The 23,330-nt window shown below is 43.0% G+C and overlaps 1 protein-coding gene across 6 annotated transcripts in view; it reads right to left on the reverse strand.

The window, feature by feature from the left end:
• Positions 1-22,989, reverse strand: part of enox2 (ecto-NOX disulfide-thiol exchanger 2) — a 123,527-nt gene extending 100,538 nt beyond the window's left edge. For 4 of the 6 annotated variants that reach the window (XM_078100718.1, XM_040174007.2, XM_040174008.2 and 1 more), the window contains exons 1-2: positions 22,765-22,989; positions 9,219-9,314 (exon numbers count right to left, since the gene is read on the reverse strand). In XM_078100718.1, the coding sequence (XP_077956844.1) occupies positions 9,219-9,309 (91 nt within the window). In that variant the 5' untranslated portion in view covers positions 9,310-9,314; positions 22,765-22,989. Of the gene's footprint in view, positions 1-9,218; positions 9,315-22,764 lie in introns of those variants that run through there. The other 2 variants (XM_078100724.1, XM_078100723.1) reach the window with 2 other exon arrangements.
• Positions 22,990-23,330: the final 341 nt, after the last annotated feature.

Here is a 23,330-nt window from a genome sequence, read left to right on the forward strand (position 1 = left end):
ACAAGTAATAGATCACTGCACCCAATACGCACCACACTGAAACATAAAGAATAAAAAGGTTTTAAAAAGAGCAGTCGTGCATGCATAAAGATATTTCCCAAATGAAGCTTGACAACTGAATTCAGATGACATCGGTCACAATGAGAATGAATTCAAATAGGAGCAACAAATCGGGAGGCAAGTCACTTTAAGACCAAATCTATCTACCTGGAAGCAGAGCATCAATTAAACTTTGGACGGAGTGAATACCAATTCCCTCATATCACCCAGGACCATTAGCGCCGCTGATTGAACGATCTCAGGTCGCAATGTGCCCAAATTCCTGACCAGTGGGATCAGAGCGTTGATCTCGGTCAGGAGAGAGCTGAATGGACTGACAAGCAATCTTTACACCCCGACACAACGGGCCAGGTCGTCCGCCCCCTCTCCCCGTACACATGGTGACAAGATGGAGGAAATTACATACGTACGGGGTTGGAATTTTAAATAATGTTTGGTCTAACTTGTTCCAGAAAAATCTATCGATCAGATCCAGCGTGTATCTGAATGAGGGGGTTTATTCAGGAAGGTTTCCCTGCCAGGCAATACTTGTAGTAGGATGTGTTTTACCTTCAACCTTTCAGTTCGAACATCAATAAAGCTGTAGAAAGTAGCTGGGAGAGCGGCCGAATGTCATCGGGAGTGCTGCTGGTCATTGGTTAACCATGACCCACTAACTCAGTCAGCATTCCCGGCGCCTACATTACCCAAAATGCAACTTGACCTGGGAGGGTTCAGTCAGATATTTGGAGTGTATTTTCCTAATGTAGACAGGGACCACTGGCCTGAAACTAGTCAGCACATACCCACATCTCTTCCATATCCACCCTTCAGGCCCAATTCAGGACATTGACGTGTGGAATCTGTGGTGTGATAAAAACATGCGTCTAAAGCTTTCAAACATGACAAAATAAGACTAAAACCGACCACGGCTCTGTGAAGGGTCGAAGTAGCTGATGCAGCCCTACATCACAGCACCAGACACAGAATTAAGCAATTCTGACGGTGATACTGGATCAAACTGTTGCTGGACAACTTTGTGCCGTTTGAAGGAAAAGCAATTAGAGGTTTCTATATGACTGGAGTCCATAATAAGAGGAGCTCCATTGTCCTGCAACCTGTTTCCTCCCGTACCAAGCCCACCCTGACACTCAGACTGCTCATCTCCGTCTGGCCCAATTGACTGATGGATTTCCAAGCGGTGCATCAGCTGAAGCTATTAAGTGGTCCGTTGGAGCAAAATGACTACTGTTCCCTCAGCGCAACATCAGGCTCAGCAATTCCTGACCGCTATAGTCTCGGGCCACTCTGACAAAGTTCATTACTTGCCAGACAAGCACAACGTAGTCTGCCGACACACACAGCATCATGACATGTCATTTGAATAATTTCCGTTTCTCAATTGGCTTGAAGAAAAGATTCTGGTCACATGAGGTGGCCCATGCCAAATTAATTTCTCTTTCACATTGGAGAAGAAATCCCAATAAAAAAGTCAAACTAGCTATAATGGATTACCTATTCAATTGGTCGGAGTAAGAAGCCTCCTCCTTGCACGATTCGGGAAAATATACCTCCAGAAAACTGCAATGATGAACATATTTTCCTCATGGACGCATTTATTGAACCTCTACTGCCGTCTATAAACCATGGAGACACAGCAAGCTCTTAGCTGAACAGCTGCGTGTGGTTTTGTTGCATGAAGATGTGTAACAGGACTAAAAGGGTGCACACACCATCCTGACCCGCTTTATTATCTGGTCATATCCAATTGCTCGGAGATAAATCCAATACTTTCAGGACGATCGACTGGATGGAGGGCGCATCTCGTGGCGCGCCGTGCGAGTCGAGTGAGCTAGCCACGGTTCGCCAAACAAAGACGCGGATTCCAGTGTCTCTGAGCTCCGGCTTCATCCGACAATGACCTGTTGAGGCGCAGTGCAGATGCAATACAGACAAAGGAGAAAAAGAAATAAAAGAACATCTACTCAAGCAAGGCCCTCGCTGAACTTGGCTCTTTGCAAAGGTAGAATGCCTGTCGATAAGATTGCTTTTGAGCGAACGTGCGGTACGTCTGAAGGCTGAAAGGGGTTTACTTCCTTTTTCTTCATAATGGGCTGCAAAGTGCCAGCATGCACTGCACACATCTGCACACTGTTATCCGTGAGTGGGATGACTATTAGGCACACAGTGTGCAGTGGTTTACTGTAAATATTTGAAAGACAACACGGTACACCGTCAGGCTGCCCTAGCGTGTCCTTGCTAAGGAGGTAATAGCGTTTCCTTGCCTTTCATTCTTTCAGTGAAAATGTTCCCCTGTGTCTCATTAATTGATTCGCGTGATAGAAAGCAAAGATGGACGGGATTCAAGACGGCTTTACTAATTTTTAGTTACTGAAACGTAAAACAGAACGGGTGTACATTGCAAAATCTCCATTTGATTGAACAGAGCAATGTGGGGTAAATATAAAATGTTATCATTTGCCCATTAAAAACATTCAGGCACATTTATATCAACTTAAGAGAAACTCAAACTGGATTTGACTATTGTATTTCTGGGCACTTGAATTAACGGGACATAAATAGACTTGCAGTTGCAGGTATGGTCGCTAGCTTGTCAATAAAATAATAGCTGGTGCACATTGAAACGGTTTCGCCATCTGAGTCTTGAAGTGCTGAAGCGTTTACACACACACATCTCTTATTCTGTCAGAAAAATATAAAGAATAAACCATTAACTTCCCCTGCTGCTCTTATTAGAAGGCATGATCTGTAGCCCTGTTACATGTGCACGGTAGGATTGAAAGACCAGGTGCATTAGTACATTTACATAATGATATCAGTTGCAAATTGAAGTACAAAAGAATAAAAAATATCAGGAAGTCAGTGTGTGGCTGTTATATTATATGTTGTGCATAGCCTTTCTAGATATTCTGGAAATAGGAACGAGAACACCATCAAGAGCTACTTGATCATCCGGTGCACATTACCTCGGTGTCTTCATGACCTTGTACTACGTGCACTCTGACAGAGCAATGTGAGCTCAGTGATTACCCACACACACGCTGTCCAATGCGCTCTGGATGTTTGGCCCACTAGTCCTCGGAGACGAGGTCCAACTCATTACCCCGCAGCGGGATTTCTTCCACGAACTGTAACTTCTGTAAGATGAATACTTTTACGCCTGTAACTTCTAATCGGAGGCTCAAAGTGGGGTGTTTAACCGGAGCAAACTGTCAAGGATCGTTAGTCAAACGTCCCGTTCTGTCCCCCATCATTGTTCAGAACGGGGTCTCGCTGCGGTGCTTCTTTGTCCGGGTGTGCAGAGCTCTGTGCCGCCGTCTCTACCGGCATGGGGACGTGAGCGAGGCCTGCCATCCTAGATAAACCTCCCTCTGTCCCCCACGCGGCCCGGCGGGCTTTAGGTTTACTGCAGGTGTCAGAGAAAATGTTCCCATAGCGGTTAGACTCCGGCGCTGCCGATGACACGTTGGCACCCGGGACGGGAGGCGACGCGGGAGAACGACGCAACGAGGGGAAAGGGCTTAGCTGGAGTAGCTACTGGTAACTGTTCCAATAGGGGAACATAACTGATGGAAGTTGCTAATCCAAAAGTAGTTTAAAACAGATCATAATTCATCAGTCTTTCACACAGCGTTGTTAAATTAATCTGCGGATCAAACTCAGCACATTTACACAAGAGGCTGAACAAAAGACGTGGAGACTTAAAGTCCTTCACGGTTACGGCACAGGGGGGAGGCAAGCTTGAAATGATTGCATTTAATGATTACCGTACACCATAAAGAGAGAATGTATCCAATAATGAGAAAACATTGGTGGGCGGTTGTGACCATGCGCTAACGATGCTCGTTGCTGCTGCTGCTCCAAAACTTTCACCAGGGGGACAATCCTTGTTAGGAGACTATTCAGCAGCTGCATCGCTTCCAGGTGGCAAGAAAATGGAAACAAGGGGACTTAAATGAACGCACTAACAATTTCTCTACTTAAAAAACGGTCTGAAGACATGGCAATTAACACTAAATATGAGAAGAAAACTGTTCCGTTGTCATGATACAAATGAAAAGCAGAGTTTGGCCTTTGTGAGTAGGAAAACGGGAACAAATGTGGTCTTAAGAAACAAGAGCAGACTGATGAGGCTGCGGCTAATGACAGCGGTCATGATCGCTTAGTTCAAATGAGCCTATTATCTTCTCAAATTAAAGAATACATCAGTCTAACATTCCGAAGCTTCAAAGACATTCAGCTCGCCAAATAATAATGCCAAGACGAGAAAAAGCAGCACACTTTTAAAATAAGCTCAAACCATTAAAAATGTAATGTCTTTCAATTAATAAACATAATTAAAATAATTAATTTTGCATTGGTCAACTGTTGCAGCTGTAGTTCTTTCTGAGTTAACACTCAAGACCTATGTGAACACAAATGGTTTGGAGTTTGAGCCGCGTCGTCACAGGCCTGTCATGCCTTTCCATTATTACATCATCATCATCATTATGTCTGGGAGGACAAAAATGAGAATTCCTCGCTCAGTCGTAGATATGCTCAGAATTTAGATACAATTGTCTCACTCAATACGACAATTGAGAGATGAATTAAGAGGAAAACTTGACGCAAGAAAAGCTCATACTTCCTAGCTGACAGTAACGGTGTGGCCTATATGCAGTGCGTGCTCCACAGAGCCGCGGAAACCTCTTTGATTACACACTAGTTTGATCAGTCGCGCTGTCAAAGTTGTTGGGAGACATCAAAAACTGCCCAAAACAGCCAAAATCCACTAAATAACGAGCGGAAGCATCATTTTATTGGCTTGAGACTGAAAATGTAGGCATGAACTGAAATATGCTTTGCGTACCATCTGCTCCGCAAACTCTTAACTCAAAAAATAGCAAACGTACAATACGGCAATAAACTACGCTACAATTAAACCAGGCCACAGCTGGTCTAAATTCAAAAACCCCAAAGAGCCCTATTTACTCATTTTGTTGCCCCTGCCATGCCTGACGTTTTCCCATTAGCAGACCGGCGTGTAATTTGGTGGCAGCCATATTTCATTTCGGGGAGCATTTCACGCGGTAATGAACATGTCTCCAAGTTAAATGATTGTGTCACCGTGTTTAAAAGATCCAATAAAAGCAAATCATTTTAATCACTCATATTTTTGTGTTAAACATTTTTATGTTAAATATGATATATTTATGTTGCTGTGACGCAGCTCAATTTGCACAAAGTCACTCCCCACTCCTTCCAGGTGCTCATGCAAAGTTGTAAAAGTTTTTTGACAAGCTTTTCTCTTAAGGCTGCCGCATGCTTCTGCGTCTGCGTCGTTGCGTTGACGCACTCGTTTCAATACATGGTTTTAAAAGTCTTGCGTGTGTTGCAGAGCAGTTCACCGCCAGAACAACAGGTGGAGTAACGTGTTTTTCTCAAAGACGACCTAGAGAGTCACGTCTTTGTGTGTGGAAGTTGTTGGTTTGTCTATTTATTTATCATAGACTTTATCGCCCCGTGCATCGCCACTGCTGCTTTTCATCGCGGACACATTTGTCCCGTATTTTCCTCCACAACTTTGTGCACCTCTCGACCGGCAAACCGACATTTGCGGCGATCTCCCTCCATGAATCCAACCCACTTATACGACCCGCCAATGAGGCTTGTAGAAGGGGTCATATTTACGCATTTCTTCTGGCAAAAGCTTATCAATCTGATCCGTTCTCTCGTAAACATTCTTTGTTTTAACAATGCCGGTGTTGTGCTATGAAAACGGAAATGTGAGACTCTGTAAAGGATGTAGTCAGCGGACCAATCACAGCCGTGTGCGCTGCAGGAGGCTTGCGTTGCTTTCGACGCAAGCCTAGAAAAATGGGTCGACGCACGCAAGGAGGTGTGAAAAGGCACGCAAGGGACACGCAAGGGACACGCAAGGGCGTCTTGCGTCTGCGTCGCTCTGAAAACGCAGAAGCATAAACTAGGCTTTAGAGCACGCTTTGGTAGAGTGTTCAGCATTGTCACAAATAATCTAGAGTAAAACAATTACATTCATAGATCCAGTGCGGGTGTGGATGACAGAGCATGAGTGTGTGTGAGTGTAGGTGCTTCAACAGCCATTTCAGCCTATTAGCGATCAAACCTTCGTTTTCAAAATACAAAAGGCTGAAGGCAGAGATGAGTCAAAGTCGTTGTAATTAGTTACCGCCATCACAAAACTGCTGCTGTGGAAAATTGCAGAGAAAAAGGCATTAGAGATTCTGGTGAAGTGCTTGTTGAACCAAGTGGGGACAGGTTTACTTTTTAGACCGCATGCCTTTGCCCACTTGCTGGTCGTTGTCTGCAGTCATGATACATCCTAACACAACGTAGAAAGACGATCGGTTCAAGATTCAAAGCTTGATGAACAGTTCCGTTAATTGCTATTTGTTATTTGTAAGCAACTCTCATTAAAAGTTAGGCTCAGTCCTCGGTCAACCACATTTGCTCTGCTCTTTGTATGCAGAGGTCTGACAGTTTAAAACTGGGCCTGGGAAACCGGTGGAGCGAAGTGGAGCTAATTTACAGACTGTGTCTTGCAAGAGAGTTGATGAGAAAGACAAAGCCAGACAGACTGACACATGGAGCAAAGGTGAGCGCTAATATTAGTCTGCTACCGTGAGTGACGTGTCGGTTTTGTGCCAGAGCGTAACAATTTAAACCACAATCAAAAGAAGGAAGCTCTTCCTCTGTGTATCTTTGCTGACAAAGAAATTAGCGGCAGCCGCAATTCTACCAAAGTCACTTTTTTCCCTTAGATGCCTATATTATTAAATCCCTGATGAGCACAAATGACTCAATGAGGCTCCAAAAGTTTGGTTTGATTCAATTAATATTTATTGAGAAGGCGGCAAACAGAGGGCTTCCGCCATTCCTTCCCCCCCGAGCGTTAACGCGCCCCCTCACAGAACAGCACTGAGGGCGAAAACCTCGCAAAGCAGATGGGAGAAGGACAAGAGCGGGAGCTAAATGCACGGGCACTTGACAGCAAAATGGTTCCATCCAAATGCTGAATTAGAAATTGACAGCGATTTGTCCGGGTCCCTAAAGTGTCTGCACTTGTGACCGAATAACAGGTAATATCCCCTCCATTTCAAACTGACAGGAACATCTGGGATGCTTTTAAATGTCAAACGGCTGTTCTAAGTAATAACCAGTAAGAGGCTGATGAACATTCCTCTGGTAAGTACCTCCGGCTGCTTGTGTGTGTGTGTGTGTGTGTGTGTGTGTGTGTGTGTGTATAGTCGGGTTTCTGAGCCAAGCTATCTGCTCTGTCAGACAACGGTACATCAGTATTTTCAGAATGATTTTTAGACAAAGAGAAGACGGGATGGCGAGAAAATCAAAAGGCATATCAAAAGATCTTTGCGGTGTTTCTTTCGGTGATGGCAAACTTTCAACAAGCAAGAAAAAGAGATTCCCCGCTCTAATCCAATCTTTCACCTTGAACCTTTTTTTCCTTTTGTTGCTGTGTACGTTGTTCTGTGACCATTTGTTTCCTTGTTGGGTATTAAACTAGAACTTTACACTGTCTACTGGGCAAAATGAGCCTTGGAGTCAGAGTAACCGGTCATTGGAGTTCAGATCAAATTACTTTACATTACAAGACGCAGACACTAGAAATAATTGAACCGAGCCAAGAGACTAAAGTCTGGACTTTGACCCACAGATCGGGAGACGGACAAACTGGAGCCTATTCTGCAATCTGCCTTCAGGGAAGGCGTGAGAACAACCCCCAAAATACCAGGAACTATGATGAACTATGACTATGATGTCAAATTGGGTCGTCTGGTATTATTTGCTGTGTTCACGCAGAACAGCAAAACTAGCTTGATTTAAAACGCACGTCATATAATTAGGACGCCAAGACACCATTTACATTACAGCTCAGCAAGTGTTAGTGCTTAATACTCTCAAGCTCCACTCTGCATGATTATGAATGAGTGGAACCGCTCCTGTCGATGGGTCCTGCTTGGAACAGGTAGCATGAAGCGTTGTTGACTCGAGCTCCTCTGCTAATGAGCTTGATTGTTGGTTTTTGAACAGGTACAGATTCATTTAACAGAGCGACGCTGACAAAATGTTGTTCTTTTGTTCCCCCCCCCCCCCCCAGTAGTTGTGTTTGGACACGCATATCTTCAGTGGGAGAGGATGCAATGGAAAGAAATTAAATAGGACGACACAATGAGGCAGTGCTGCCCATTCAATTACACCTTAATTTAAATGTTAATTTTTATGTCAAATCAAAGCCTCCTGCTCAATGCTGTTCAGCAATTCTAACCATGCACACCTCCTAAATGGTTTATAATTCTAAGAGACATGATGGTGGCATGCCTTTAATTCCTAAATGAAAACAGAGGGGAGACAATTATGGCGCAGATGGAAAAATACATCGCGTATATTCAAATAAGCCGAGCTCTAATTTGAGCATGTGCCCCCCAGCATAAGTAGAATAGTTGGGGGGGGGGGCTATTTGACATGCAGCCCATACCCCCGGTAGTTAGTAGTTCTTAGGCAACAGGTAATTAGAGGAGATACTGCTGCCGTTTTCTGCTGGTGAATCATTAGTCAGATTCCAGTATTAACAGCCCGAGAGACAAGCAGCACATCAGCGTCTGGGACAACGAGGAGCAGGAGACATCTGCACGGTGCGTTACCCCCTCGTTACTCTGCAGCTCAGGACATTTCCTTCTTCCGTTGCACTACTCCAGAATATTTTACCAAACGGGCATCCAATTAGAACTATATGTTTGCGTCGCCACTTTGCAGATGGCACATTTGAAGAATAAAAAAAAAGAAAGGGGGCAAAAAAAGGATGAACATAGCATGATGACACTCAAAATACACTTACGGACAATTCAACACAAGCAAGATTGTTATTTAAATCTTCTACGACAGGGTTCACTGCTAAAGTTACAAAACTAATTTACAATGCACTACAGAAAAGTGGCTAATTTGGAAATAATCAGTCAAAATTAGAGAAGAAACACTGAAAGATTGTTAACTGGTGAATTGGAAAATTTCGCTGAACGAAGAAAAAAAAATACCAACGAAACTTTAGAAAACACCCACATTAGATAAATAATGGTGGATCAGCGTCCCATTCACACGTGAACAGGTGGCCATGGAGATCGTACCTTTGCTGTAAGCGTCATGGAGCAGAGTCTCTGAAGCGCCGCCCCACTGCACTCCGGCACAGGGAAGCTTGCAGTAGTTTGGCTTCATCATGGGTCCTGCAGAACGAAGGAATAAAGAAAAAACATTGGGACTCAGAGCTGTGCGACTAAAGCACATCATTGATACAAAGCACATCTCCGTTTTGGAAGCCGAAGAGCGGCCCTAAGGCAGCTTTCGAGCTTCAGCACTCGTTTCGGCTCGGCTGCTGCTCCTGCTCGGCTCAGGATGAAGCAGAACAATTGAGGGAGGGGGGAAGGGGGCTTTCGGCTCAATATTGGGTCATTAAACAAAACACACTGTGCTTTTTTTCTTCCTCCCCCAATCGGGTACGTAAAAGCGTGCATAGGAAGCGAAATACCTTCCAGCGTGGATGTTGTAACGTTGCACTAATTTGCTGCCTACCAGGCGTGGAGGAGGAAATGATTACTTCTGTGATTATCTTTCCAGAGCTGTACAATCAAAGCTCAGTGGAGTACAGGGACATAAACCACCGTCTCTGCATTTTAAACCCTCATCTTAAGCTTGTTCTCTTGCACACTCATATTCTATACCCTGTGGCAAAAAGCGTTCACACTTACTCAACCCCTTGGCTCGTTTGGGTTTTTTCACACCGCTGAGATGATGAGCACACAATGCTGCTTTTAATCCCAACAGAAGAAGAAGAATAAAGAAAAAAAAGAAAAAAAACGTTTAAATGAAGGGGCGGCCTACAAGGGCGGACTACTGTGAATTAGTGTGAAGAATTGAAAATAAGAAGAATATTAATAATATAACCAAAAGGACACATCCCAAAGCCGGCCGCTCACTAATTAGAGCCAGAGAATGAAAGAAGCTCTATAGGCCGCTGACACAGAACCGGCTATTCACTGCAGCATGGGGGACCATCACACACACTGCTACACACCCAGCAGGAAGTGGATCCTTTCAGAATGAAAAACAATGCAATGTATTTCTTGTGTTTTTGTTTCTCCTTATTGCCTCGTTACAGCGGTCAGATCTGTACAGAGGGAATGCCGGAGTTGATGCGATTTGTGTAAGAGCTTCTTCAGCGTGTGGATTATCCCGGCTGTTTGGAATCAACAAATACAAGAATGAGCCGATGACTTGGCGGGGGTGTCATTTTTCATTTTGCCGATCTCAGCCGCTAGAGACGTGGCCTGGTGACTGGGACTGAATCCGCATCGGCGTTTCACTTTGACCGTTGAGCCGGAAGCTTTCTTCGCTTTCTAGTCTTGTTCGCCAAACGGACAAATCAGCACCTCTAGCGACCCATTTCACGGTACAGCAGCAAAAATTTCCCCACAGGGATTTGATGTTGTCCTGCTTCCTGTGACGTTTAGGAGGTACCCGTGATCCCTTTTATACAGCGGAAACCATCACTGTCCGCCCGAGGCCCGTTACGGATATGGAAACTCTGTCCCGAGCCAAACCTCGGACTGGCCTCCCTCCGCACTCATCCACACCCTTTCTCAACATCCGACTCGCATTTGCAGAGAAGCCATTCGCGGTAATGACAATCGATGGGGGTGTTAAAAGTATTGGCAGTGCAGGCCGGGAGCTGCGGTCGGTGCCGTCTTTATTAGTCCGGATAAAGGAGTGCTGGTCTCAGGCCTGCCAGCTCCAAATAGGAGAGCATTGATCAGAAGGTGAGGTAGGATTTCGCCCTTTCATTGCCCGCGTCACTCCTCGTTCTCACTGCAACGGCTGTCGCCTCCAGGGTTAAGGCGCGCACACCAGATGCACGACTTTGCATAATAAGATATGATGAGAACATGTTAATCTGATCATTCGTGTATACATTCCCCAGAGTTACTCAAATTTTGCTGAAACTCAGCTACCAAATATTAAAGCGGCTATAAGATGGGACGCAATACATCTTTAAAATGATGCAGAGAGCATTTCTACAATATAATTTAGCACTTTAAAAAGTACATATACTGCTACTATGACAGAAAAGGTCAGATTCCTTGACCACTTCCCAATAACTTAACCACACGTTAAGTTATTGGTTAGAACACTATGGTCCCGAGCCTTGTGTTTGTTTGACTCATCTACCCACACCATCTTCTTTTCTTCAGGGCTTTATACCGTGTTATCACACTCACAGAGAGCACCCTCTGAGCATTGGATAATGACACTGATGGGTTTACTCTGTAGTTACTAGAAAGCCTGGCAAAATACGGATGCTGAAGGGTGCTTTGTGGGACAAGATTAACTACCAAGGGGCGGGACAAAGGGGCGGCATGTCACTCTCGGACATTTGTGTTAATGTGCTGCTTTGCTCAAATTATATTTCATTTTGTGCATCTAGTGTGGACTAAATATTGAAATGTTTTTTTGCCTCCATGCGCATACACAGGGAGCAGTTATTACTTAGTTATATTACCAAAGAGAATTCTTCTCCTACTTCAATAGTATACAGCTTAATAACTTAATTCATTCATCATACATTCACTAGGGAAATAAACATATTCATAAGTAAAGCTTTCCAACAAGTTACCTGCTTATGTAGAACAATTTCTTTTTCAACAGCACTGGAGCGCTGTGAGGCGGGAAACGAGTCAAATCCTTTCACACATTAAGCAGATGTCTGGCTGCCTCCGACGTGGAGCTCTGTCAGAGCTGTATCCTGGCATTAGGACTGGAGTCATTTCAAAGGTCTTGGCAGCTAATCAGCCGCTATCTTTCATCAAAAAGAGTTAAAGTGACAAGGCTAAGCCCATCTTTACAAAAAACGACCAGGGTGAGATTGTGTTTCGCTTGTACAGTCATTCCAAGCGTAGATGTCTGATGGGCTTGAGAGGAATCAAACAAATAGACCCAGTGTGACATTTCTGGCTCTAAGCCTGCAGCAGTTTTTTTTGTTATTTTTTCTAGATGCAACACCAGTAAATTAAAACTTTTTTTTTTTAAAGGTTTGCTTGGTATGTCGCTCCTTCTATAATCCGACAAATTAAAAAAAAGACCATTTCGGATAAAATCAGAGAAGCAAGAAGCACAGATGCAGACTAATCAAATCCAAACAAACTTGAGACACTGCTTAGCAGCTTAGCAGCGTTTCTTACCCTACCTCACAAAAAATTGCAACATGCAGACGCAGGTCATGGGACACAAAGGGTGACTCCTGAAATAACGTTGCGACCGCTTTCTTTTTGGCATAATCAAAGAATCTGAGGTTCTGGTTCAAATCACCAGAATATGAACCTGCCCCCCCACCCGTCCTTCCTCCAACCGTCGATTGTGGCGGCCGGCTTGTGAAATGAGTTATCTTCACACCTTTGGGAGACTTTGCCTGAGATCAACACACGCTGAGGTCAGCTGAGGCAGATTAACCCCTGAAGCCGGACGCTACGAGGCCTAAATGGCCGAGAGGTACGTTGCACAGAGGTCGGACCAGTTCCAAACCGCAATTCAGTCCCCCTGAAGGGGAACAGTGCACTTATGTTCATACTGCAAGGTCACTGGGAGGATTTCATTAATCTTCTATGTTGCATAGATACCTGCAGCAATTCCCATGTAGCACTGGGAGTCCACTGCTCAATTTCTAAAGCCTGCTGGGAGGCGGACAGCGAGCGCTCCCGTACTGTCATTTAAACGGGTGTATTTTTAAACCCAAAAAGGTAGCTGATGTTTAACCCTAAGGAATAGATTTATTTTTAACAGTCATTTGAGTGAGGTGTAACAGATGGAAGAGAGGACCTCCACCAGGCAGGTGACTGTAATTAAGTTGCTATGCCAACTGAATGTCTTCATCTCCACATTAACGCTGCCCTCGTGTCGACCCCTGCAGCGCACACCCAGTTGCAAATAAGAGTGCGTGCACGTGGAATTATCTAGCAGAAAGAAACATTCAATTACAAAAAACCTAACTCTCCCCGGTTGACATCAGCGATCATTATTGTACAAAGCGAAAAAATATTCTTCCTTTTATCGGCCATTTACCGGTATGTGGTGTTATTTTAAGAATGGCAACAGGCAGCAGGAAAATTGTTTCTCTTGAGAATCCACATCCAAAATAAACATCCATGATGCTATTTTAGGGATGAATTGAAACAATGTTGTTGCACAATACACTTCTGTCATCTGAACTTTCCGAACATTTCTGCCAAAACAGAAAATGCAGTCTAGTTAGACAGATTTAGTGGATGAAATCAAAACAGGGCCGGGGCAATTATACAACAGACCCAAAATTAAAACAAACGAACAAATGAATGAAAAGATGATACTGGGGATAATACATCGCTTTGATATTAATAAGAAAAAGGGGTCAGAGGTGGACTGCGATGGGTTTACATTCACGCTAATGAGGGGATAAGGGGGAGGTGGATATCAGGACGAGATCTACTGCAAAAGAGTGTGTTTTTGCGCTGTAAAAACGTTTGCTTTTACAATTTAAAAAACTTTAAAAAATAATTACCAGGTGTGCCAGCTGATTACAGAGTTGCCTTCATTGGAGGATGATGTCACAGGCACTCACGGAGTGTTTGTGAAATCAAAGCAAAAGCTGCGACCCCCTACTTCTTAGTGAAGCATTTGTCACTCGCAATGTTTCCTCTAAGGAACTCCGGATGTGTGCGTGACACGTTGTTGCTTTCTCTTTTGGCCCAGCTCATTTACTGGAGTAATACAACCACAATGAAGCAATGCCTTCGTCCTTTTGGAGTACTTGTTCTTAAATTGGTATTTCCTGTGGTGTATTGCAATGACCCGTAGCTCTGAATCTTTTTATAATATACCACGCGTCGACAATTTTTTATAATCTACGTCGTCGATTAATCGTTGCAGCCCCAATAGCAATGGGTTTTGGTTTTAAAAGTTAAATAAAACCGATCCAAAAATGTACATTTTCTTATTCGGTAGTGTTGCATAGTGTGCTTCAACAACAACATTATCACAAAACAATTAGATCAAACAGCTTGTTGTTTTGGCTTGTTTTGCCGGACCAACAGATAATTAGTTTCTCATAAAACAAAGAAATACTGCAAATTCTTTGAAGTGAAATTTAGGATATTTGGAATTGTGAATTGGAAATTTGATAAAAGTATTGATAGAATCAAAACAGTGAGCCACTCATACTTTTACCAATCAACCGTAGAATGATTTGAAAATATGGTTACCATTTTTTTCTCATATAAGTGACAAAAAGACCAAATATATTAAAAAGGTACAGAATGAATCCTTATGTGTTCTCAAAAACGACAATATATTTTTCCTTCCAGCTCGAAGATGCCTTTACGGATGCCTCGAAAGTGTCTTTTTGTCACTTGAATCAATTGCACATTTGCAAGTGATGTTGACAAATTACTACAACCTTCCACCCCACAGTCAAACAACTCAAATCTGCGTCAATTAGTCTCGAAAACAGATGGTAGACATGCTAGTGAAGGCACCAAAAAAAGTGCACGGCGTCTCATCCTGCTCCGACTGTAACAACTACATTTAAATATTACCAAAAGTCATACATATATTTCAAAATGATTTATTTCAGGGTGCACGGTTTGCCGTCTCTGTAGTTAAACATAGTTGCCACTTATTGCAAACAAAGCACAATAATTGGACGCCAGCTTTTTTCCCCAAATGGTTGCCAATGGCAACATGTCAACGGTTTCATTCGAGCTCTGGAGACGACAGACAGCTTGATGGCTCTATATGAACTGTAATGACTTGTATTACGGCTTTCCAATAATGGTGTCCTCCGGTCTTTTGTTGTGTCTGTGCACTTCTGTAGCAGGACGATTTAGACGTAGGGTTTTGACAGCCTCCCTTTCAACATGAACAAAATATTGAAATTGTAGTTTTTATTCTTAAAACAGCAGCACTCTCAACATGTGGTGCACCAGCAAAATCTCTTGTCTAGTTGCTGATTGACAAGTGCTATAAAAACACATTTCATGCCCAACGGCAGGAGGATGTTTTTAATCATATGGCAATATAGAGCTCGTCTACATGCATGTAAACCTATACCTCATTAACATTGCTAAACAGGTTTCCAGATACTCAAATGTTGCGCATGAACAATGATGGACACTTTATAAGTGGGCTGTAAGCAGCGGGCCCGCCCAGCACTGATTAAAAACTAAAAAGACATATTGACCATATCGTGGAGAGTGGGTTAGTTATTATAATGCCGTTAATAAACTGAATTAAGACGCATTTCTTTAAGTATTCACAAAGATATGTAATGGAGAGGAAAGGCTATTTTACATGTAAGACTCCACTGCGTTGTCCTTAGGGTCATTCAAATAAATGTGTACTGTCCATCACAACAAAATGATTGTGCATATCCGTGGGTCAGTGTCAACTTAATACAGCCTAATTCTCATTTTACCATCCGTCAAATAAAGTGTTTTCCAATTAGAATACGGAGTTGTCAACTATTGTGAAAAGCAGGAGCTCTTAATCAATAAAGACAAACATAAAACAATTGATTTCTGGGCTCCGCTCTGAAGCACAAAGCACCGGTCATTCCTGCTCATCTCTTCTGAATGAACCAAAGCATGACATTAATAGGCCAGTTTCATTCCAATATGAAAAGCTAAACTAAATTGATATGAAGGGCTTGCTTTTGACTTCAAATTTAAGGTTATGTCAATTACATATTGAAGCTTAGTTCTGTGTCTCCTTACCTAACGAATTTAACGAAACCGACAGATCTGAAATGCAGGGCGGACAAATGCATTTTATAGACAAGTTTCCTGAGTGAAATAAGCGGGCCGCCATTGGCCTTTCGCTCTGCCAACAACTTCCGGTTGTGTCTGCAAAGCACTTCCGGTTAGCGAGTTAGCGTCTTTTACGGTCTTTGGTTAGCGTGCAGAAAAAGTAAACTATGGATGTGTTACACGCCGACACGGCTCCGGGAGATATTGTGCTGTTCACGGTTGCAACAACTCGTGGCGATTGCTGAATGTTTGGTCGGAAGGAGAATGTTTCGACCATCAACCATCTACAAGTGAGTAAAATGCTATAGATTTGCACTCAAATACGGAAGGCTTATCATTCAAAGTCAACACAGTCTACTAATTATTACGCAGACGAATGTAACCCTAACCCTTTTCATAGAAAAAAAAAGTAAGTTAATACCTTTATCCATTCCGAAGCTATTAATAGATATGTCAGGGGTGCGCACTTTGACGCTCGTCAGTCGACTTTGAAGGGTTAAAGCATGCTTTTAGTGCAGGCAGGCTATAGGGGATAACTCTTTCTTTTTATTACTCTTCGTGTTCTGTTGTATATTAACACACGGATACATACAAACATCTTAATACAGGCATAAGATGGGCTAACGTACCTTCCAAAGCGCGGCGGCTGCATGGCTACAGGTACAGCCTGCAGTCTCCACATCTCCCGTCTTGGTAACCAAAACCCAGGCGTTACGCGCTGAATTGTTAACGGACTGGCTTGGTTGAACATCGGCCGTTATGTCCATATGTCCATATCGTGTAAAAGTACACAGCCCACTTTGTCGGAATGGAGGTACTGAAACGCCTCTGAGCTTTTCAGGTTATTAATTGCATTCCCATCCACCGCCATGGAATCAATAAAATAAGAAAAGATCTTGGATGTTGTGATGCTGGGCCATATCGACATGTTGTCCGCCCATGATGTTACCTTACTTGGATGCGGAATGGTCAAAACACCATTTTTAACAAGATTTTCGGTCGAATGTTGCCATTGCAAAGCCATTTTTACACCACTACTCAGCCTGCGCCGGAAGTTCTTGGCAGAAACAGGAAGTAAACCGGAAGTGCCCGGGAAACTTGTCTATAGGGGTGATGATTGCTACAGCTGTTCGCTACAATAGTAAAGTAGAGCAAATTAATTCTCTTTTAAATGGAAGTCGAAAGGCCTTCCTAACAAAGACGATTAGAGACAGTCGTGATGGAACTCCTCGTCTGGTATGAAGAAAAAAGGGATTCTTTAGTAATGATGAATTTTGATGAAATTGAAGTCAATTATTTTCACGGTTTACTATTTAACATGTCTGTAGACGTCTAGTGACGTGCCGTGTCACTAAACGGTGTTAACAGCTCCACACTAGGTTGTATTAGGTATATTTGGTAAAGTTTAGGAATGTGTAGGTGTAACAGATTGTTTCGTCTAGTTTTTCTTCAGCATTCATGTGTATTTGGCTTGTTGTAGGAGTAAGATTAGAAATTGACTTTTCTCACTTCTAAAGTCAGAGTAGCCATCCGTAGCCTGGTATTGAGTCATGAGTATAATGCATCATTGATGCTGCAGCACTAAAATTGAGATAGTGAATGAATGGTGAGGATTTCAGAGTCTCCTTGGTCTTCTGCAAGAATAAACCTCACATTTTCAGGTTTTGGCAAACCAAACAAACAATCCAATGGCATCAGCATAGGCTTCAGGAAATTGAGATGGGCATTTTAGTGGTTTATGATATCATATGGTCTTAATAGTTAATCTAGAGAATAATCATAAAGTGCACCAGGCATACGGATCCAGCAAATCGGAGAAGTGCACCTCGAGTTTGAAGGACTAGCTGCCTTTGTTGTCCGTACCTCATATACTTCTCACTGAGGTTTGCAGCTGACGGGACTCAAACAAGCCAACAGAGCCCAATGACCTCCCACCTATCACAATAGTCCTCAGCACTCTCAGCAGGGGGGGGGGGAGGTTCATGTGTCTGCCCTGCGCTTCCAACAAGTCGAGCACAAATCCATCAACAAAGCAGTAGATCAGGTAACGCTGCCATGGGTGCAGTTCTTATTTGTGCAAAGCAAGGTCATGCAACCACATAGATGGCGGATCAATCAGACGGATTAATGAAGCACAACCTGCTGACATGAGGAATATTGACACCCCTATTACATCTTGGTGCAGCGGTCCTCAACGCTGCTTAAATAAATCAGGCAAATCTAGAGGGAGGCACGGAAACTACAGAACAGTCTTCCAACAGGGAATACAAACAATCTGAAATGTGATGGAAAGGGGGCTCTTCCATGAACTCCTAAACGTTACAGAATTAGATATTCATTTTGGAAGCTGCGGCTAATTTGTTTGGTATTTAATACGTGATGGTCAAGATAATCTACTTAACAGAATCGCTCAATCTTTGGAGCTGTGACAATTTCCTGTTTTTGATTAATTGCCTTATTTTCCACAATTGTTTTGGCCAACTAAAAGTCCAAAACCTATCAAATTATAAACATCAACATGTCGCAGGATATGTTGAGGTTTCTAAGGTAAATGCATTTTGTTACTATTCATGTGTCATTGATTACAGGTTAATTGCTAAATTAACTGACAGAACAATTAAAAGAAAATAATTGTTAGAGGCAGCCACAAAAGGTTTGCTTGGGAAATGACTTCATTGATCAAAATGTTCATTTATTAACGATTAGGTTGATCAACATAAAATAATAATTTCAGTAGATTTGATTTTTGTATAAAGAATGCATCATTGATTTCGGTTGCATTTTTGATTCTAGATAAGATATAAAATAGGTAAGCACCCCCCTAATCAGTCACTTAATAAACTGCCCACTTGCTCTTATTAACAACATCAAAGCATCAATAAGCCTATTTTCTTAAAACGGGGATGAAAGTGGGAGAGAACAAATGGCATCCATTTTTAATCAATAGGAGGATTAACCTCTGCAATAAACAGCGCCTCTCTATAAAAAAAATGAAGAGTCAAGATTTATACCATTATATATATATATATATATATATATATATATATATATATGAGTATACCTGTGAAGACATGCTTCAGCTCATTGTTGGAATTAGACCTTCAGCCCTGTACGACAGCAGCATACAGTGCATCCGGAAAGTATTCACAGCGCTTCACTTTTTCCACATTTTGTTATGTTACAGCCTTATTCCAAAATGGATTAAATTAATTATTTTCCTCAACATTCTACACACAACAACCCATAATGAAAAAGTGAAAACTGCAAAGCAAGCAAATTTTGGCAAATCTGTTAAAAATAAAGAACGAAAACATAACATGTACATAAGTATTCACAGCCTTTGCTATATACTTTGTTGAAGCACCTTTGGCAGCAATTACAGCCTCAAGTCTTGGGTGTGATTCCACAAGCGTGGCACACCTATTTCTGGGCAGTTTCTCCCATTCTTCTTTGCAGAACCTCTCAAGTTTCATCAGGTTGGATGGGGAGCGTCGGTGCACAGCCATTTTCAGATCTCTCCAGAGATGTTCAATAGGGTTCAAGTCAGGGCTCTGGCTGGGCCGCTCAAGGACATTCACAGAGTTGTGCCGAAGCCACTCCTTTGTTATCTTGGCTGTGTGCTTCGGGTCGTTGTCCTGTTGGAAGATGAACTGTCGCCCCAGTCTGAGATCCAGAGCGCTTTGGAGCATGTTTTCATCGAGGATGTCTCTGTACATTGCTGCATTCATCTTTCCCTTGTAATGGGAAAATGATATGTGACCCTTTTAAAATGCTTCATTTGTATAACCAGTTTATTAGTTGCAAGTGCTTAGGTCACAAAGGCCCTGACATAAGAACTGATGTCTCCCACTTGGATTAGATGTTTCCAGCGTCATAGCTGTAGAGATTGAACAAAGTGTTTGTTATGTCTATGACCACCTTTGTTTAAGCATGTTGGGAGAGCAAGGATACGGTCAAAGAACTGACGTGTCTCACATGGACGAGGTGTTCCCAGTACCCTGGCTGTAGAGACTCAACAAGATGGTTAACGGTCTCTGTTGACGCCACCGATATCTAAGTTTAGGTATAAGAACTGCCTCGATGTGTTGAGAGGGAAAAAAGGAGGTTCTTGACAGTCTACTGACCACGTAGCTGTTGTGACCCTTTTTCCCTTGCAAGGAAATAAACGGAGAAAAGACATACTTGACTCAGAGCCTTTGTTTCTTACTTAACGATTGTCTGTGCAAAATCTTCCACCACACCCTCAATCCTGACTAGTCTCGCAGTTCCTCCCGCTGAAAAACATCCCCACAGCATGATGCTGCCACCACCATGCTTCACTGTAGGGATGGTATTGGCCAGGTGATGAGCAATGCCTGGTTTCCTCCAGACATGACGCTTGGCATTCAGGCCAAAGAGTTCAATCTTTGTTTCGAGTGTCATGGCAAAGGCTGTGATTTGGTGTTATGTTTTCGTGCTTTATTTTTAACAGATTTGCCAAAATTTTCTTGCTTTGCAGTTTTCACTTTGTCATTATGGGTTGTTGTGTGTAGAATGTTGCGGAAAATAATTAATTTAATCCATTTTGGAATAAAGCTGTAACATAACAAAATGTGGAAAAAGTGAAGCGCTGTGAATACCTTCCGGATGCACTGTACATCTCAGGCAGTTTTCATTACTGACTCAGTAATCCTTCAAATCTCCCTAAAGAAAAGCAGCTAGTCATGAGCTTTTCTAGAAATTAAATTGTTTGCAGAGGTGTCTTTGGCAATGATCCTCCGTATTTTTAGAGGTCAGGGGTCTCACTTATAAAACCTTACGTAGGATTTGCGCCATAAGTGGCGTACGGATGAAACATAGGACGTGCGTATGCACAGAAATACGCAGTTTTCCCTTAATAAATCACAATCACTTCTAAATGCAGCGCAGCTTTTGCGGCTTCATGTCACGCCCATAGTTGCCCATATATAGTCTGTGGAACGCCCACAAATTAATATTCATTGTTTGCGAAATAATGACAAACACAGAGGAAAATGAATAAACGTAACTTCGAAATTATCATTGGCGAGGTGGAAAGGAGAAGTACAACGCTTTTTGGAGGGCACAGTGTGGACATTACTAATGCCAAAAAGGCACTTGAGTGGCAAAAGGATGCAGAGCAACGCTGCAGCCTCACAACCTCGGCCGAAATAAAGAAAAAATGGTCAAATCAGAGTCAAAGTGGATGCAAAAAAGCGTTCTCACGGTTCTCATTTCACCCGTTTTTGTGCGTACGCATGGGTCCGAGCTTGCGTGAAGGACCGCACATTTTTCCGTCAAGTTTGCTTTTTATAAATACCAATTATTGCGTAGAGAGCGGCGTACGCCTTCTTTTGTGCGTACACAACGTTTATAAATGAGGCCCCAGGTCTCCATTCGCATGCCCCTACCAACGGCCAAGGTCTGAACATTTAGAGAAGTGCCACAGGAATTATTCTTATTTCCATATGACCCACGCAGTGCTGATGCAAGAACAAACCAGGGGGTTCGCAAATGTATGACACTGCAGAACAGTAACTTGACCCCAAATTCTCTCCAGCAAAACGAATTACTCTACATGTGCCTTGAGATTTCACAAGATATTTAAATCACGCACTTTATGTTGTAGAACAAAACAAAGAAAACGTGTGTTCGTCACAGATCTTATTTCAGGGATCCAACTAAAGGCTGGCGCATGCTTCTGCACTCATTTCAATTCATGGTTCTAAAAGTCTCGCATGTGTTGCAGAGCAATTCACCGCCAGAACAACAGGTGGAGTAACGTGTTTCGACAGAAAGTCACGTCTTTGTGTGTGGAAGTTGTTGGTTTGTCTATTTATTTATCATAGACTTTATCGCCCCGTGCATCGCCACTGCTGCTTTTCATCGCGGAGACATTTGTCCCGTATTTTCCTCCACAACTTTGTGCACCTCTCGACCGGCAAAACCGACGTTTGCGGAGATCTTCCTCCATGAATCAGAGGAGGTGTGAAAAGGCACGCAAGGGACACGCAAGGGGGTCTTGCGTCTGCGTCGCTCTGAAAACGCAGAAGCATAAACTAGGCTTAACACACGTTAAAAAGAAACCCATTGACCAGAGGGCCGGAAGTGCAGCGAGGCGAACCCCATTGCGGGGTCCAGCACTCATTCATTTCGCCTCACGAGGTGAGGAGCTTATGAAGTAAACCTCCACCAAGCAACACGTCAACCACGTGCTGCTTTGGCTCAACGTCGGTGTTCAGTTAGAAAAATTGATTCAAACGTTCCTCAACTGTGGAGTACTTTTACAAACGTGGATCTATTGGATACAGCAGAGCCTGTACAGCTTTAAGTTGTAAGAAAATGATTGCGCAGGTCAAAAAAAGGCGTCCCCACTTCTGTGAATCGCAAACGTTAAACCTCTGAAATTCAGCGGAAAGTTCTGCCGTTGTTGCTTAACGTTAATTCAACTCTCCGGAAAATACGTTAGACCAGCGCAGTTACTTTTACTTTTTCTTCTTCCAGCCTCTTCTTTGTGTGTGGGAAACAGTTCAAGAACATAAACCAGCGGTGTAATTGATTAATATATAAATATGAAACCGACGTATTAAGGCTGGGTCCGCGGGGTACGTTAACGTTACGTTGTTACTTGACGTTACGCTACTTTCTTAAGTTACGTACTCGCACTCGTTAGCTAACGTTAGTTAGCAACCTATCCATGGCTACGTTACCCTTTCTCTGATAACAATACTTAACAAAGGACTTTGTATGCGGCAGAAACACGGACCATGCGGTCAACTTTTACCACACTGTTGACAGAGGCTAACGCTAACTACCGCTGTCGGAAGTGTAGGAGGAAGTATCAAAGTACCTTTCGGCAACGTACGTCCTCGTTCATGCTCTCCGTGTCGCCGTGAGGCGTCCTAAAATAATCCACGTCGCACTCAGAAGTGTCTTTTCCTTTGTTGTTCTTGTTGAGCGGGTCACCAGGAAAGCTGCTGGTTAGCAACGAGAGCTGTCAAACAATGGCGGCGCAAACTACGGCAAGCGGGAAGTACACACGTGCTTTTTGTTGACGTTTTCTGCGAACCTGTATGGGCGAAATTCTGTGTGGGAGGGATTCATGCTGGTGCTGCTGCTGAGAGAGAGAGAGAGAGGGAGAGCGAGAGAGAGAGCGAGATTTCCCCCTGAGTAAGTCTTTCTTCAGTAACCTATAATTCAATAACTGTGATGGAATAAGTATCCAGGTAGTTCACCTCAGGGAATTCCATTAACAAGACCTGTCCTCTTATAATACGGGTGTATGAGGTGAGTGAGTGAGTCATAGGGTGTACTTTATTGCTGTATTACTTTATTAACAACATCCTCAAACTATAACATTATTTGATGATAAAGTACAGCCTCTCGTAACTTATTGCTTAAATATGTTAGGTGGAG

The sequence above is a fragment of the Gasterosteus aculeatus genome, chromosome 4 (assembly GCF_964276395.1).
Source record: "Gasterosteus aculeatus chromosome 4, fGasAcu3.hap1.1, whole genome shotgun sequence".
NCBI classification, from domain to species: domain Eukaryota; kingdom Metazoa; phylum Chordata; class Actinopteri; order Perciformes; family Gasterosteidae; genus Gasterosteus; species Gasterosteus aculeatus.